Source organism: Aquarana catesbeiana, linkage group LG03, assembly GCF_042186555.1.
Source record: "Aquarana catesbeiana isolate 2022-GZ linkage group LG03, ASM4218655v1, whole genome shotgun sequence".
Classification (NCBI taxonomy): Eukaryota; Metazoa; Chordata; class Amphibia; order Anura; family Ranidae; genus Aquarana; species Aquarana catesbeiana.
The window spans coordinates 277,076,200-277,089,758 of record NC_133326.1 but is presented as its reverse complement, the minus strand read 5'-3'; the positions used below and the strand labels follow the sequence as shown (position 1 = coordinate 277,089,758).

The window sequence follows — 13,559 nt, the reverse complement described above, 5'->3', positions numbered from 1 at the left end:
ATAAATTAATTAATGGCACAATGAGGGTTATTTACTAAAACTGGAGAGTATAAAATCTGGTGCCGCTCTGCATTGAGACCAATCAGCTTCTAGGTTTTCTTGCCAAAACTGAATTGAACAAGCTGAAGTTAGAAGCTCATTGGCTACCATGCACAGCTGCACCAGATTCTGAGTGCACCAGTTTTAGTAAATCTCACCGTTTGTGACTGCAGTTTGACTGTCTAAAAATACTCAGCAGGGAGGTCTGTAAATGTGGTATAAAGAAGTGGACTTGCTCCCTACCAACCGTTGTTTTTTTTTTTTCACTTTTAATATATACTAGAAAAAGTCATTTGAAATGTGGCTGATTGTTGGGTAATAACTCTACTTTTTTGTGTTCTCAGTTTAAGTAGAAGATCATTAATTTTAGAACCTAGAATGCTGGAAATTGTTTGACAGTCTGGTATTGTTTGGTTGAATGAAATGTCATAAAAAGCTAATGGATAGGGTCTAAATGATGATGTAATGTCCACAGATATTCACTGGCAGTAAATCAACCCACAAACCTCAAATCTCTTCCCACATCTCTAAATTGCTACCTGCAGCTTAAAGTAGAACTATGGGAAAAACCTTTATTTTTATTTTGGATAGAGTAAGAGAGGATTATAACCCCTGTCAGATTTTTTTTCGCCATCTGTGTCCCATTGCGAAGATTTTCCTTCACTTCCTATACCATAGCCAAACAGGAAGTCAAAGGAAATCCCTGAAAATTAAGGACATTTCTTGGGGGAAATGGGAACTACTGTCCCCATTGGAAGATTTCCCCTCTATTACTTTTAAGGGGACAACTCAAAATTTGGAATTTTCTTTTACTTTCACTTTCAATGCTAATGGTAAACAGGACAAAGAGAGGGTGAATCTCCCTAACAGGGGCACAGAAAGCAATACAAACTGACAATAGTGCTAATCCCTCTTCATTCTATGTAAAACAAAAAAAAAAGTTTTGTCCTTGGTTATACTTTAAGCATATAACAAATCTTGTGTGCTTGGACTTATGTTCAACCAATAACTTGACATTGCAACACTGTCTTTTTTTCTAGCTAAGTGCCCAGGAGGATGTAGAAATGGAGGTTACTGTAATGAGAGACATGTCTGTGAATGTCCAGATGGGTTTTATGGTCCACACTGTGAGAAAGGTAAAACCATGTTTTCTTTGGTCAAATCTTGAAAGCGAAAACCATATTTTCTTTGGTTACATCATGAAAATGAACTATAAAATCATGCTATAACATTTAAAAACAACATAATATTAATTAAGACCTCTACCGCGGAAGCTGTGCCGAAAGAAAATCATGTGGAGGGACAAGTACTAGTCCACAGTATGACCATCAGGATATCTGCAGCTATTCTTTTGCCCAGACTAATGCCATGCCTAATTTGCACAGTGTCTCTGTATGGATGTGTCAATCTTGATAGAGGAACAGGACTTTGCTTCCTCACGTCAGACCAGCCAGCCTCATGACTGGTGATCTGATCACTTGTGTAGCTATTAATCAATAAGCAGCAGGAAAAGTGCAGAAAGCCTGAATCTACAGATTGAATGAAGCAGGGAGATGCTTCTATGTAGGTTCCCAGACACAGCTTCCTCTCCAGCAAGTCCTCAGAGAAACAATGAGCAGCAAATTGTCAGTCTAAATCCTATGAGAACATCTTCACTTTTTAGTATAGGTTGACTTGAATCCTTCTAAGCTGAAGTCATGAAAGGGGAGCCAGTGTGGATTGAGTAGGACTTTCTGGCAGACTAGGTCCGACGGTCTTCCCGATGGACTTCCGGCGGACTTCCAACGGACTTTGCAAACAAACAGACTTGCCTACACACGACCAGACTTTCCATCAGACAAGGTCTGTCGGTCTTCCCGACGGAGTTACGGCGGACTTCCAAATGAACGGACTTGCCCACACACGGACTAAAGTCCGTTCATTTTGAACGTGATGAGGTACATTGGGACTAGAAAAATAGGATTTTTTAAAACAGCTTACCTGTAAAATCCTTTTCTTTCGAAGGACATCACGGGACACAGAGCCACAGTAATTACTGATGGGTTATATAGGTATCACTGGTGATTGGACACTGGCACACCCTATCAGGAAGTTCAACCCCCTATATAATCCCTCCCCCTTGCAGGGATACCTCAGTTTTGTAGCCAAGCAATATAGTGTATTAGAAGAGGGGTGGGACCTCTGTGTCCCGTGATGTCCTTCGAAAGAAAAGGATTTTACAGGTAAGCTGTTTTAAAAAATCCTATTTTCTTTCTCGAACATCACGGGACACAGAGCCACAGTAATTACTGATGGGATGTCCCAGAGCAATGCTACCTGAGGGGGGGGAACCACGACCAAGTAGGGTGTAATCAGACCTGAGGACCCTGTACCGCTGCCTGCAGCACACTACGCCCAAAGGCGATATCCTCATGCCTTCTCACATCCACCTGATAGAATCTGGTGAATGTATGAACTGAAGACCAGGTTGCGGCCTTGCAGATTTGAGCCATAGAGGCCCGATGATGCACTGCCCAAGAAGCACCAATAGCCCTTGTGGAATGTGCCCTGATCTGAAACGGAGGAATCTTCTGTTTCAAACCGTAAGCTTGAATGATCAACTGTCGAATCCATTTAGAAATGGTAGCTTTTGACGCTGCCTGTCCTCTATTGGGACCCTCTGGCAGCACAAACAAAACATCCGTCTTGCGGATCTGAGTAGTTGCCCCTAGATAGGCCTTAACTGCTCTTACTACATCCAACGAATGTAGAGATCTCTCTTCCGGAGAACAGGGATCTGGAAAAAAGGAAGGTAGAACAATGTCTTGGTTTAAATGAAAATCAGAAACCACCTTCGGTAAAAAACTAGGATGAGGGCGTAGTACCACTCTATCCTTGTGTATAATCAAATAAGGCTCCTTACAGGAAAGAGCTGCTAATTCTGATACTCTTCTAGCAGAAGAGATGGCCACCAGAAAAATTAATTTCCTTGTCAACAAGACCAAAGGAATCTGACTTATTGGTTCAAAAGGCCGTTTCTGTAACACAGCCAGGACCAAATTCAAGTCCCAGGGGTTTAGGGGCGCTTTCACCGGAGGATTAAGACGCATCACCCCCTGCATAAAGTTTCGGACCAAAGAATGTGAAGCAAGTGGCCGCTGAAATAATACTGATAAAGCAGAGACCTGGCCCTTGATGGTACTCAAGGCCAGCTTTATCTCTAATCCCATCTGTAGAAAATCAAGGATTCTACCTATGACATATCTCCTGGGATGCCAACCTCTGGATTCACACCAGGTTATATAAGCTTTCCAGACTCTATGATAAATCATCCTGGAAGCTGGCTTCCTTGCATTAATCAAGGTAGATATGACAGGACCTGAGAGTCCACGACTCTTCAGAACGTGGGTCTCAATAGCCAAACCGTCAAATTTAGCGTTTGTAAGGCAGGATGGAACACTGGACCTTGAGATAACAGGTCTGGGCGTTCCGGTAGTGTCCACGGGGAACCTACCGTCATCCTTACTATTTCTGCATACCAAGTCCTTCTGGGCCAAGCGGGGGCCACCAGAAGTACCGACTTCCTTTCCTGCCTGATCCTGCAAAGGAGTCGTGGTAGTAGCAGAATAGGCGGGAATGCGTAAATCAGTGAGAACCGATGCCACGGAATCACCAACGCATCCGTCCCGCATGCAAGAGGATCTTTTGTCCTTGCCACAAATCTGTCTATCTTTTTGTTGAATCGGGATGCAAAGAGATCTACATCTGGAACCCCCCATCTTTGGCATATGGCCCAAAAGACGTCGGGATGCAGAGACCATTCCCCTGGAAGTAACTGCTGGCGACTTAGATAGTCCGCCTGCCAATCCTCTATTCCCGGGATGAAAACTGCCGATATGCATGGCACATGCATCTCTGCCCAGACTAAGATCTGGTTCACCTCTTTTGAGCAGCTCGGCTCCGGGTGCCTCCCTGATGATTGACATAAGCCACTGCTGTGGCATTGTCGGACTGGATCCTGACCGGACAACCCTGTAGCCTGATAGTCCAGGCTTTTAGAGCTAGATGTATCGCCCGGATCTCCAGAATGTTGATGGGTAAGGTCCTCTCTGTCTTGGACCATACTCCTTGGACCGCAGCCTGTTCCAGAACTGCTCCCCAACCTGACAGACTGGCATCTGTTGTTACCACCGTCCAGGTAACCGGTAGAAAGGATTTCCCCTTCTGCAGGTTTTCGGGTATGAGCCACCAATTGAGGCTCTGACGCACCGCATGCGACAGGTGCATCGGAAAGTCTAATGCCTGAACCTTCTTGTTCCAGGTCAACAGAATACTGTGTTGCAGCATTCTTGAGTGAAACTGAGCATAGGGAACTGCTTCGAATGAAGACACCATCTTCCCTAGTAGCCTCATACAAAGGCGGACTGAGGGACCCTTCTTGGTCCTTACTGTCAGAATCAGCTCTCTCAAAGCAGTGATCTTTGCCTGGGGTAGAAATATTTTCTCCTGGCTTGTATGTATAATCAGACCTAAATATTCCAGTCTTCTTACTGGTTTTAGGAAAGACTTTTCTAAGTTGAGGATCCAACCCAGGTGTTCTAGATACCTGACCGTGGTCCTCAAGTTTCCATTCAAAGAGGCTACCGACTGGTCTATCAAGAGCAGGTCGTCTAGGTATGCTATGACAGCTATACCCTGAGCCCTTAATCTGGCCAGAGGAGGAGCCAAGATCTTTGTGAACACTCGAGGTGCAGTGGCTATCCCAAAGGGCAGAGCCATAAACTGGAAATGGCGCCCTCCTACTTCGAAGCGCAGAAACTTCTGATGAGCAGGAAAAATGGGCACATGCAGATATGCATCTCTGATGTCTATTGATGCCAGAAATTCTCCTCCCTGCAGGGTGGGAACTACTGTTCGAATTGATTCCATGCGGAAGGATTGAATCCTTAGGAATCGGTTCAGATCCCTTAAGTCCAAAATGGGCCTGACATCCCCATTTGGCTTTTGGACCGTAAAAAGGTTGGAATAGAAGCCCAATCCCTGGTCCTTTGCGGGAACTATCATAATGACCTCCTGCGACAAAAGTCGCTCTAACGCTAGAAGGAGCGACTGCTTCTTCTCTGGGTCTCTGGGAACATTTGATCTGAGGAACCGAGGAGAAGGGAATTCCTGAAACTCCAGCTTGTACCCTAAGGTTACCGTGGAGACTACCCATCTGTCCTGGAAGTCCTCCTGCCAGAGCTCTGAGAATTGTCGCAGTCTTCCCCCCACTCGAGTGAGCGGGGGCGCCCCCTCATGCAGAGGTCTTAGTGTTTTGCCTAGTAGGCTTCTTTCCCCAGGACTTCTTTTGTCCCTGGGGTTGACTCTTGTCTCTGGACCCCGATGGAGGCGGCCGTCGAGACTGCCTGGAGGCTGAAGCCCCCGGCGCTGGGGAAAGAGTCCGTTTGAAAGAGGGACGCTTACTCTTCTTCTTGACAGGTAAGAGAGTGCTTTTCCCACAAGAGATTCTCTTGATATAGTTATCCAAGTCCTCTCCAAACAACCTTGCACCACGAAATGGAAACCCAGCCAGTAGCTTCTTACATGGTGCTTCGGCTGACCAATTTTTCAACCATAGGATTCTACGTATATGCACCAACCTCAGTGAAAGACGGGAGGTTTGCACGATAGAATCTCTAATGGCGTCAACCACAAAGCATAAGGCCGCTGGAAGGTTAGCAAACCCCTGGGCCTGCTGTTCAGGTAATACTTTGATGACCTGCTTAACATGGTCTCTTAAGTATTGACAGACTCCAATCGCTGCTATTGCAGGCTGGGCCACTGATCCTGCTAAGGAGAAAACATCCTTCAATAGGGATTCCATCCTTTTATCTACAGGATCCCTGAGCATCTGAGCATTGTCTACAGGACAAGTCAGGCTATTATTTATGGAGGAAATGGCGGCATCAATAGCTGGTATTCCCCACATTTTAATAAACTTTTCTTCCATCGGATAAAGTGTTGAAAACTTTCTCGGCGGAAAAAAACGTTTGTCTGGGTGATCCCACTCAGAATAAATAAGCTTTTCAAGTAAAGTATGAACAGGAAAAGCATGTGCTGCTTGGAAAGGTTTCAGTGACCCCAAAGCAGAAGAGGATTCTTTAGCAGTTTCAGGTATGGGCAACTTAAATGTGGAGCGGACCAATCCAGTGAGGATCTGCACTAAGACTTTCTCCTCTTGGGAAGTCGCAGAGGGTCCCTCTCCACCTGAATCCTCCGAAGAGGAATCATCCATCCCATCCCGATCCTCTGAAAGGGATTCATCTCCTTTATCCCAGAGCTCCTCTGTCTGAGGGTCTTGGGGAACAGAGGAAAGCCTAGTGCGTTTTCTTCCACTGAGTGAAGACGTAATCACGGCCATTAATCTTTCCTCTAGACCATTAATGGTTGAGGAAAAAACCTCCTGTGTAATATATACAGGGGCTGAAGTGCCAGAAGCAGGTGTAGCCCCTGACCCCGATGGCTCTCCCTGGCTAGCCGTCCCTGGCCCATCTTTAGGGGGGAAGGATGCTGCCGACAGGGGGCCCTCAGAACCTGAACGAGATCCCCTAGTGTCTCTGGTTCCTGGGGTGCTTGAACCTCTTCTACCCATAGTGCAAAGCAACAAGGTGTGAGGTATACAAATGAACACTGTCCGCTGAGCGATGTAGTCTGGCTAAAAGCCTTGCTACCCAATGCTCAGTCTGGTGTTACTTCAGTAAATGCTGCCTAGGAGAATGCCTGTGTCCCACCTTACATGCGACCGTCAGCTCTGTGTCTCTCAGAAGGCTGAGTGCACCTGTACAGAGTGCCTTTAATAGCCTGCAGCTGGCCTGAGTGGGAGTCTAAACACTCTGTGCTGACATCCCGCCCCCTCCTCTACCGCCCCCCCCCCTCGAGTTTTGAAAAAAACGAGCGCTTCCCGCACTGCCGACTCTCCTGTCATGCTCTGGAGAAAAGGCTGGGGATGGGGGGGGGGGAGGAGGGAGACTGGTAACAAGATTTGCCTGAACGGCTATCTTCAGAGATGGTGGCCATTAGGCCACAGAGCCCGGGTGGTATAACCACCTTCTAGACCCCTGTGGCCCCTCTCTAGCCTGGGGGGGAACATTCAAACATGAGAAATCCCCCCATCCACCTTACCTGCTTGCAGCCTGCTTGATACGCTGGGACATACACAGCGATTACAACACCTGAGACAGACATTCAGCATGTGTAGGTTTGTGCTCTTGGCAGCCCCCGGTGGTCACAATAGGCATAGCATGCATTTACCTTAAAGGAGAAAAGCCACTAGAACTCAAAAATTCTGTGGAATCTCCTCTTACCTTATCCAGCCGCAGGGTGCCGTTTACACAGACCCAATCTTCACCTCTCACGGTGGGCTCCGTTTGAAAAAACCGTCAGAGACTGGGGCCCCCATCAGTAGGGGGATCCAACAGTTCTGGGACCGTAAAGCACCTCGCCAGAAATTAGGAAGTTTAAAGCCATTTTCTGATCTGCGGGGTCCAGCTCTCTAAAAAGAGAAGCATTACGGGTAAAACCTCGTTTCTTCGGACACGAGGCCCGGGTACCATTCAATTCGGCCATGAAAAGACACTTTGAATGGATCCGGTTCGCCTGGCTTGCCCCAGTATAGGATCTTAGGATATTCCCTTTGGAGCTCAGCACAGGACATCTTTACACGTCCATCACCTAAGACACTGGCTTAAAAAACTGAAGTATCCCTGCAAGGGGGAGGGATTATATAGGGGGTTGAACTTCCTGATAGGGTGTGCCAGTGTCCAATCACCAGTGATACCTATATAACCCATCAGTAATTACTGTGGCTCTGTGTCCCGTGATGTTCGAGAAAGAAAGGAAGTCAATCTCTGCGAGATTGACACCTTGCGAGCCCTGTCGAAGGGCATACCAGGCCCCCAGGTCTGGTATGGATTTGAAGGGGAACCCCCTATGCCGAAAAAAACGGTGTGGGGGGTCCCTCCAAAATCTATACAAATCTATATAATACCAGACCCTTATCTGAGCATGCAGCCCGGCCGGTCAGGAAAGGGGGTGGGGACGAGCGAGCACCCCCTCAAACCGTACCAGGCCGCATGCCCTCAACATGGGGGGGTGGGTGCTTTGGGGAAGGGGGGCGCCCCCCACCCAAAGCACCCCATTGCCTCTTCTCGACAACTCTGGCCGATGGTTGTTGGGGTCTGCGGGCGGGGGGGCTTATCAGAATCAGGGAGCCCCCTTTAATAAGGGGGCCCCCAGATCCCGCCCCCTGCCCTATGTGAATGAGTATGAGGTACATCGTACCCCTACCCATTCACCTGGGGAAAAAAGTGTCAATAAAAAACACACTACACAGGATTTTATAGTAGTTTATTAGGCAGCTCCGTGGGTCTTCTTCCGACTTCGGGGGGGTCTCTTCCAACTTCTCCGCTCTCTCTGGCCTCTTCTCCCAGTGCCTGGTTCTTCTCCCGCTCTCCGGCCTCTTCTCCCGGTGTCCAGTTCTTCTCCCGCTCTCCTGTTATTCTGCCAGGCTCCTCCGCTATCTTCTGCACTTTTGCCACTCTTTTGCTAGCAGTGGCCCGGTCTTCACCGTCATCTTGTCGTCTTGTCCTTGTCCCGATGTTGACACGACGCTCTCTCCCGCTGTAATGCTGTGTGAGCGGTGCGTAATGACTTATATAGGCATGGGGCGTGGTCACCAGGTGGTGAACCCCCGCCCCTTACAATGGCACAGTTCTAGCATGCCCCGGACTATGACGTCATAAGGGGTGGGGCCACTGGGTGACATCACCCAGCGACCACGCCCCACGCCTATATAAATCATTACGCACCGCTCACACAGCATTACAGCGGGAGAGAGGGTCGTGTCAACATCCGAAGAAGAGAAGAGGGAACAAGACGACGGAGAAGACCGGGCCACCGCTAGCAAAAAAGTGGCAAAGAGCAGAAGATAGCGGAGGAGCCCGGGAGAAGAACCGGACACCGGGAGAAGAGGTTGGAGAGCGGGAGAAGAGCCAGGCACCGGGAGATGAGGCCAGAGAGAGCGTAGAAGTCGGAAGAGACCCCCTGAAGTCAGAAGAAGACCCCCGGAGCTGCCTAATAAACTACTTTAAAAACCCTTGTGGTGTGTTTTTTATTGACACTTTTTTCCCCAGGTGAATAGGTAGGGGTACGATGTATCCCATACTCATTCACATAGGGGCCGGGATCTGGGGGCCCCCTTATTAAAGGGGGCTCCCGGATTCCGATAAGCCCCCCCACCCGCAGACCCCAACAACCAACGGCCAGGGCTGTCGGTAGGAGGCCCTTGTCCTCATCAACATGGGGACAAGTTGCTTTGGGGTGGGGGGGCTGCAGGGCGCTCCCCTTCCCCAAAGCACAACCCCCCATGTTGAGGGCATGCGGCCAGGCCCGGATTTACTCCCTTTGCCGCCCCAAGGCCGGACCCTTCAATGCCGCCCCCCCCCCACCACACCACCAGAAAGAGCCCCCAGACATAATACGGTCAAAGACTGCAGACATGATACAAGAGATGGTCGGAGACTGCAATCATAGTACAGGAGATGGTCAGAGACGGCAGACATGATACAGGAGATGGTCAGAGACTGCAGACATAGTACAGGAGATGGTCAGAGATGGCAGACATGATACAGGAGATGGTCAAAGACTGCAGTTCCTATGGACATTAGTAGATAATGGCCGATCGGCCCTCTCACCTGACCCAGCGATACAGCAATGGTTCCCCTGATCAGGAGTCAGCTCACTCTGAATTGCCCATGGCGACTCCGCTGGGTAGCACCCAGATCTGTATTCCTGCAATGACTCCATTCCTTTCTCCGCCAGGGATGGCGCCAGGCTGTGTGGCTTTCCCTCTGGTGGTGCAGGGCAGCGGGGTTCTCTCTCTGATGGTGTTCCCTCTGCACTGCCCTCTCCCTCTGGAGCCCTGGGTGTACTTTCCTGGGTGTAGACCCCCCCCAGGACAAACCACCCCCTTCCATTAGTACAGACCCTCCCCCCAGGACAAACCCCCCACCATTAGTACAGACCCCCCCAGGACAAACCCCCCTCCCTTCATTAGTACAGACCCCCCAGGACAAACCCCCCTCCCTTAGTACAGACCCCCCCAGGACAAACCCACCCCCCTTCCTTAGTACAGACCCCCCAGGACAAACCCCCCTCCCTTAGTACAGACCCCCCAGGACAAACCCACCCCCCTCCCTTAGTACAGACCCCCCCAGGACAAACCCCCCTCCCTTAGTACAGACCCCCCAGGACAAACCCACCTCCCTTCATTAGTACAGACCCCCCAGGACAAACCCACCTCCCTTCATTAGTACAGTCCCCCCAGGACAAACGCCCCTCTATTAGTACAACCCCCCCAGGACAACCCCCCTCCATTAGTACAAACCCCCCCAGGTCTACCCCCCTCCATTAGTACAAACCCCCCCAGGACAACCCCCCTCCATTAGTACAAACCCCCCCAGGACAAACCACCCCTCCCTTCATTAGTACAGACCCCCCCTAGGACAAACCCTCCTCCATTAGTACAAACCCCCCCCAGGTCAACCCCCACCCCCTCCATTAGCACAGACTCCCCAAGGACAAACTGCCCCTCCCTTCATTAGTACAAACCCCCCAGGACAACCCCCCTCCATTAGTACAAACCCCCCAGGACAAACCCCCTCCATTAGTACAAACCCCCCCGGACAACCCCCCCCCTTCACTAGTACAGACTTTGCAGGACAACCCCCCCTCCATTAGTACAGACCCCCACCAGGACAAACCCCCCCTTCACTAGTACAGACATCCCAGGACAACTCCCCCTCCATTAGTACAAACCCCCCAGGACAACCCCCCCTTCACTAGTACAGACCCCCCAGGACAACCCCCCCTTCACTGGTACAGACCCCCCAGGACAACCCCCCCTTCACTAGTACAGACCCCCCAGGACAACCCCCCCCTTCACTAGTACAGACCCCCAGGACAACCCCCCCTTCAGTGGTACAGACCCCCCAGGACAACCCCCCCTTCACTAGTACAGACCCCCCAGGACAACCCCCCCTTCACTGGTACAGACCCCCCAGGACAACCCCCCCTTCACTAGTACAGACCCCCCAGGACAACCCCCCCTTCACTAGTACAAACCCCCCAGGACAACCCCCCCTTCACTAGTACAAACCCCCCAGGACAACCCCCCCTTCACTGGTACAGACCCCCCAGGACAACCCCCCCCTTCACTAGTACAGACCCCCCAGGACAACCCCCCTTCACTAGTACAGACCCCCCAGGACAACCCCCCTTCACTGGTACAGACCCCCCAGGACAACCCCCCCTTCACTGGTACAGACCCCCCAGGACAACCCCCCCTTCACTAGTACAGACCCCCCAGGACAACCCCCCCTTCACTGGTACAGACCCCCCAGGACAACCCCCCCTTCACTAGTACAGACCCCCCAGGACAACCCCCCCTTCACTAGTACAAACCCCCCAGGACAACTCCCCCTTCACTGGTACAGACCCCCCAGGACAACCCCCCCTTCACTAGTACAGACCCCCCAGGACAACCCCCCCTTCACTGGTACAGACCCCCCAGGACAACCTCCCCTCCAAGTGTGTACAACAGAACAGATGGAGACAGGGACAGGCTTGGGCGGGAGTGAGAGGAGAACACGCCCCCCCGCCGCCGCCGCCGCACAGAGACCAGCCGCTCCGATCTTCGGCGGCTGCTCTCCTTCTCTGACAGGAGGAGGGAGGGGGGACGGGCTTGAGCAGCGAAAACACAGCGGTGGCGGCGGTGACCTGCAGAGGGAGCCACCTCAGTCTGGACACAGAGAGGAGGAGGAGGGAGAGGAGCACTCTAGCGCTTCAGCGCCCCCACCTCTCTGGCGCCCGGGTGCACTGCATGCTGATGTTAGTGTGGGGGGCGGCGCCGCCGCCCCTGTACCACTGCCGCCCCGAGGCCTGGCCTTGGTGGCCTTGTGGGAAATCCGGCCCTGCATGCGGCCTGGTATGGTTCAGGGGGGGGGCGCTTGCTCGTCCCCACCCCCTTTCCTGACCGGCCAGGCTGCGTGCTCGGATAAGGGTCTGGTATGGATTTTGGGGGGACCCCTACTCCGTTTTTACGGTGTAGGGGGTTCCCCTTAAAATCCATACCAGACGACATTGTCACCTCTTTCTCGCGCTCGCTGCAATAGGAAAATGTGTTCTTCCTATTGCCGCGAGTGCGAGATTATACCCTGTCGCCGAAGAACCAGAGCGATAGCATCGCACTGGAAATATTGTCGCGGGCAGGTGCTGTAGCTGCCCTTGCGTCGTATTTGGTCCGTCGGACCAGCATACAGACTAACAGGCTTCCCGATAGGAACTGGGTCCGGCGGAGCTCCGGCGGAAAGATTTGAAACATGTTTCAAATCTAAAGTCTGGCGGATTTTCGACCGAAAAGGTCCTTCGGAAGTCCCACACACGGTCGGATTGTCCGACGGATTTGGTTTTGATTTCGAAAACTCCGCTCGTGTGTACAGGGCATAACTGTTAACTTAAACTTTATCAACTATTTTAATTTAACCTACTTCAGTTTTGTGCAATATTTGTATCAATGTTTGCTATATGTGTTAGTTTTTTTACCGTCTAGTAGTTCCTGGTTTTAAGTTTGACATTTCTAGCTGAATTGATTTCATTCTATGTGGTTTGGACATGTTTTGGGAAATAAGTACAGTCTGAAAGTTTCACTCCTGTTTTGTATTTAGCATTTGCTAACAATAAGGCAAGCTAAGTATGTGCTAGCCCTGAAGCATTCTTTTCATAGTACTGCCAGTGTGTTTAGGAAATGAGCCTGTGCTTCCATGTGGTCTGACCAATGAGATTTATCAGTGGCCATGCAATAATATGAGGCTGCTTAGCAAGGGAGACAAGAAGTTATGAGTATTCTTCCAGAAATAATTTCTTACCTTCACTGTAACTTTCGGAAATAGCATTCCTTTGCTGATGTGTATACTGTTAATTCTTTGTAACGTTTAGTATAGAGACAGACTGAAATAAAAGATGCCCCAGATGGCATACATTAAACACAGACGTTAGAATGAATGGACCATAGCATACTGATACCTGAAGTTTCTTGCAGGCCTACTACAAATAAGGGAAAGAACATATAACCAGTATGATACCACACATGCCTCCAAATGGATCACAAATTAAAATTAGTAAATATATTATTAAACTGATTTGACTTTTCATTTTTTAAATGCTGCATCTTATTCTTCCTTTGTATTCAAAAAACAAACATGTTCTGTCACTGTTGGCATTATAAAAGTTCCACTTATTACAACTCATCCAAGAATGGATCTAGAAAAGGAGTGCAATAAAAGACTTCTGAATGAAATTACTTAATACACCCAGTCAGGTACAAATATAGAAAGGCTGAGACACATTGATACTCACATGCCCTAAATATGACATGCAGGTCTACAATTAAGCTGTATTATTGTTAAACTGACCATGCTCATAATGACAGTGTATTGATTTTTTGT

The 13,559-nt window shown here is 49.9% G+C and overlaps 1 protein-coding gene across 1 annotated transcript in view; it reads left to right on the top strand.

The window, feature by feature from the left end:
• Positions 1-13,559, top strand: part of WIF1 (WNT inhibitory factor 1) — a 153,632-nt gene that overhangs the window by 106,810 nt on the left and 33,263 nt on the right. The window contains exon 5 of the mRNA XM_073620126.1: positions 1,080-1,175. Within this exon, the coding sequence (XP_073476227.1) occupies positions 1,080-1,175 (96 nt within the window). The remainder of the gene's footprint in view (positions 1-1,079; positions 1,176-13,559) is intronic.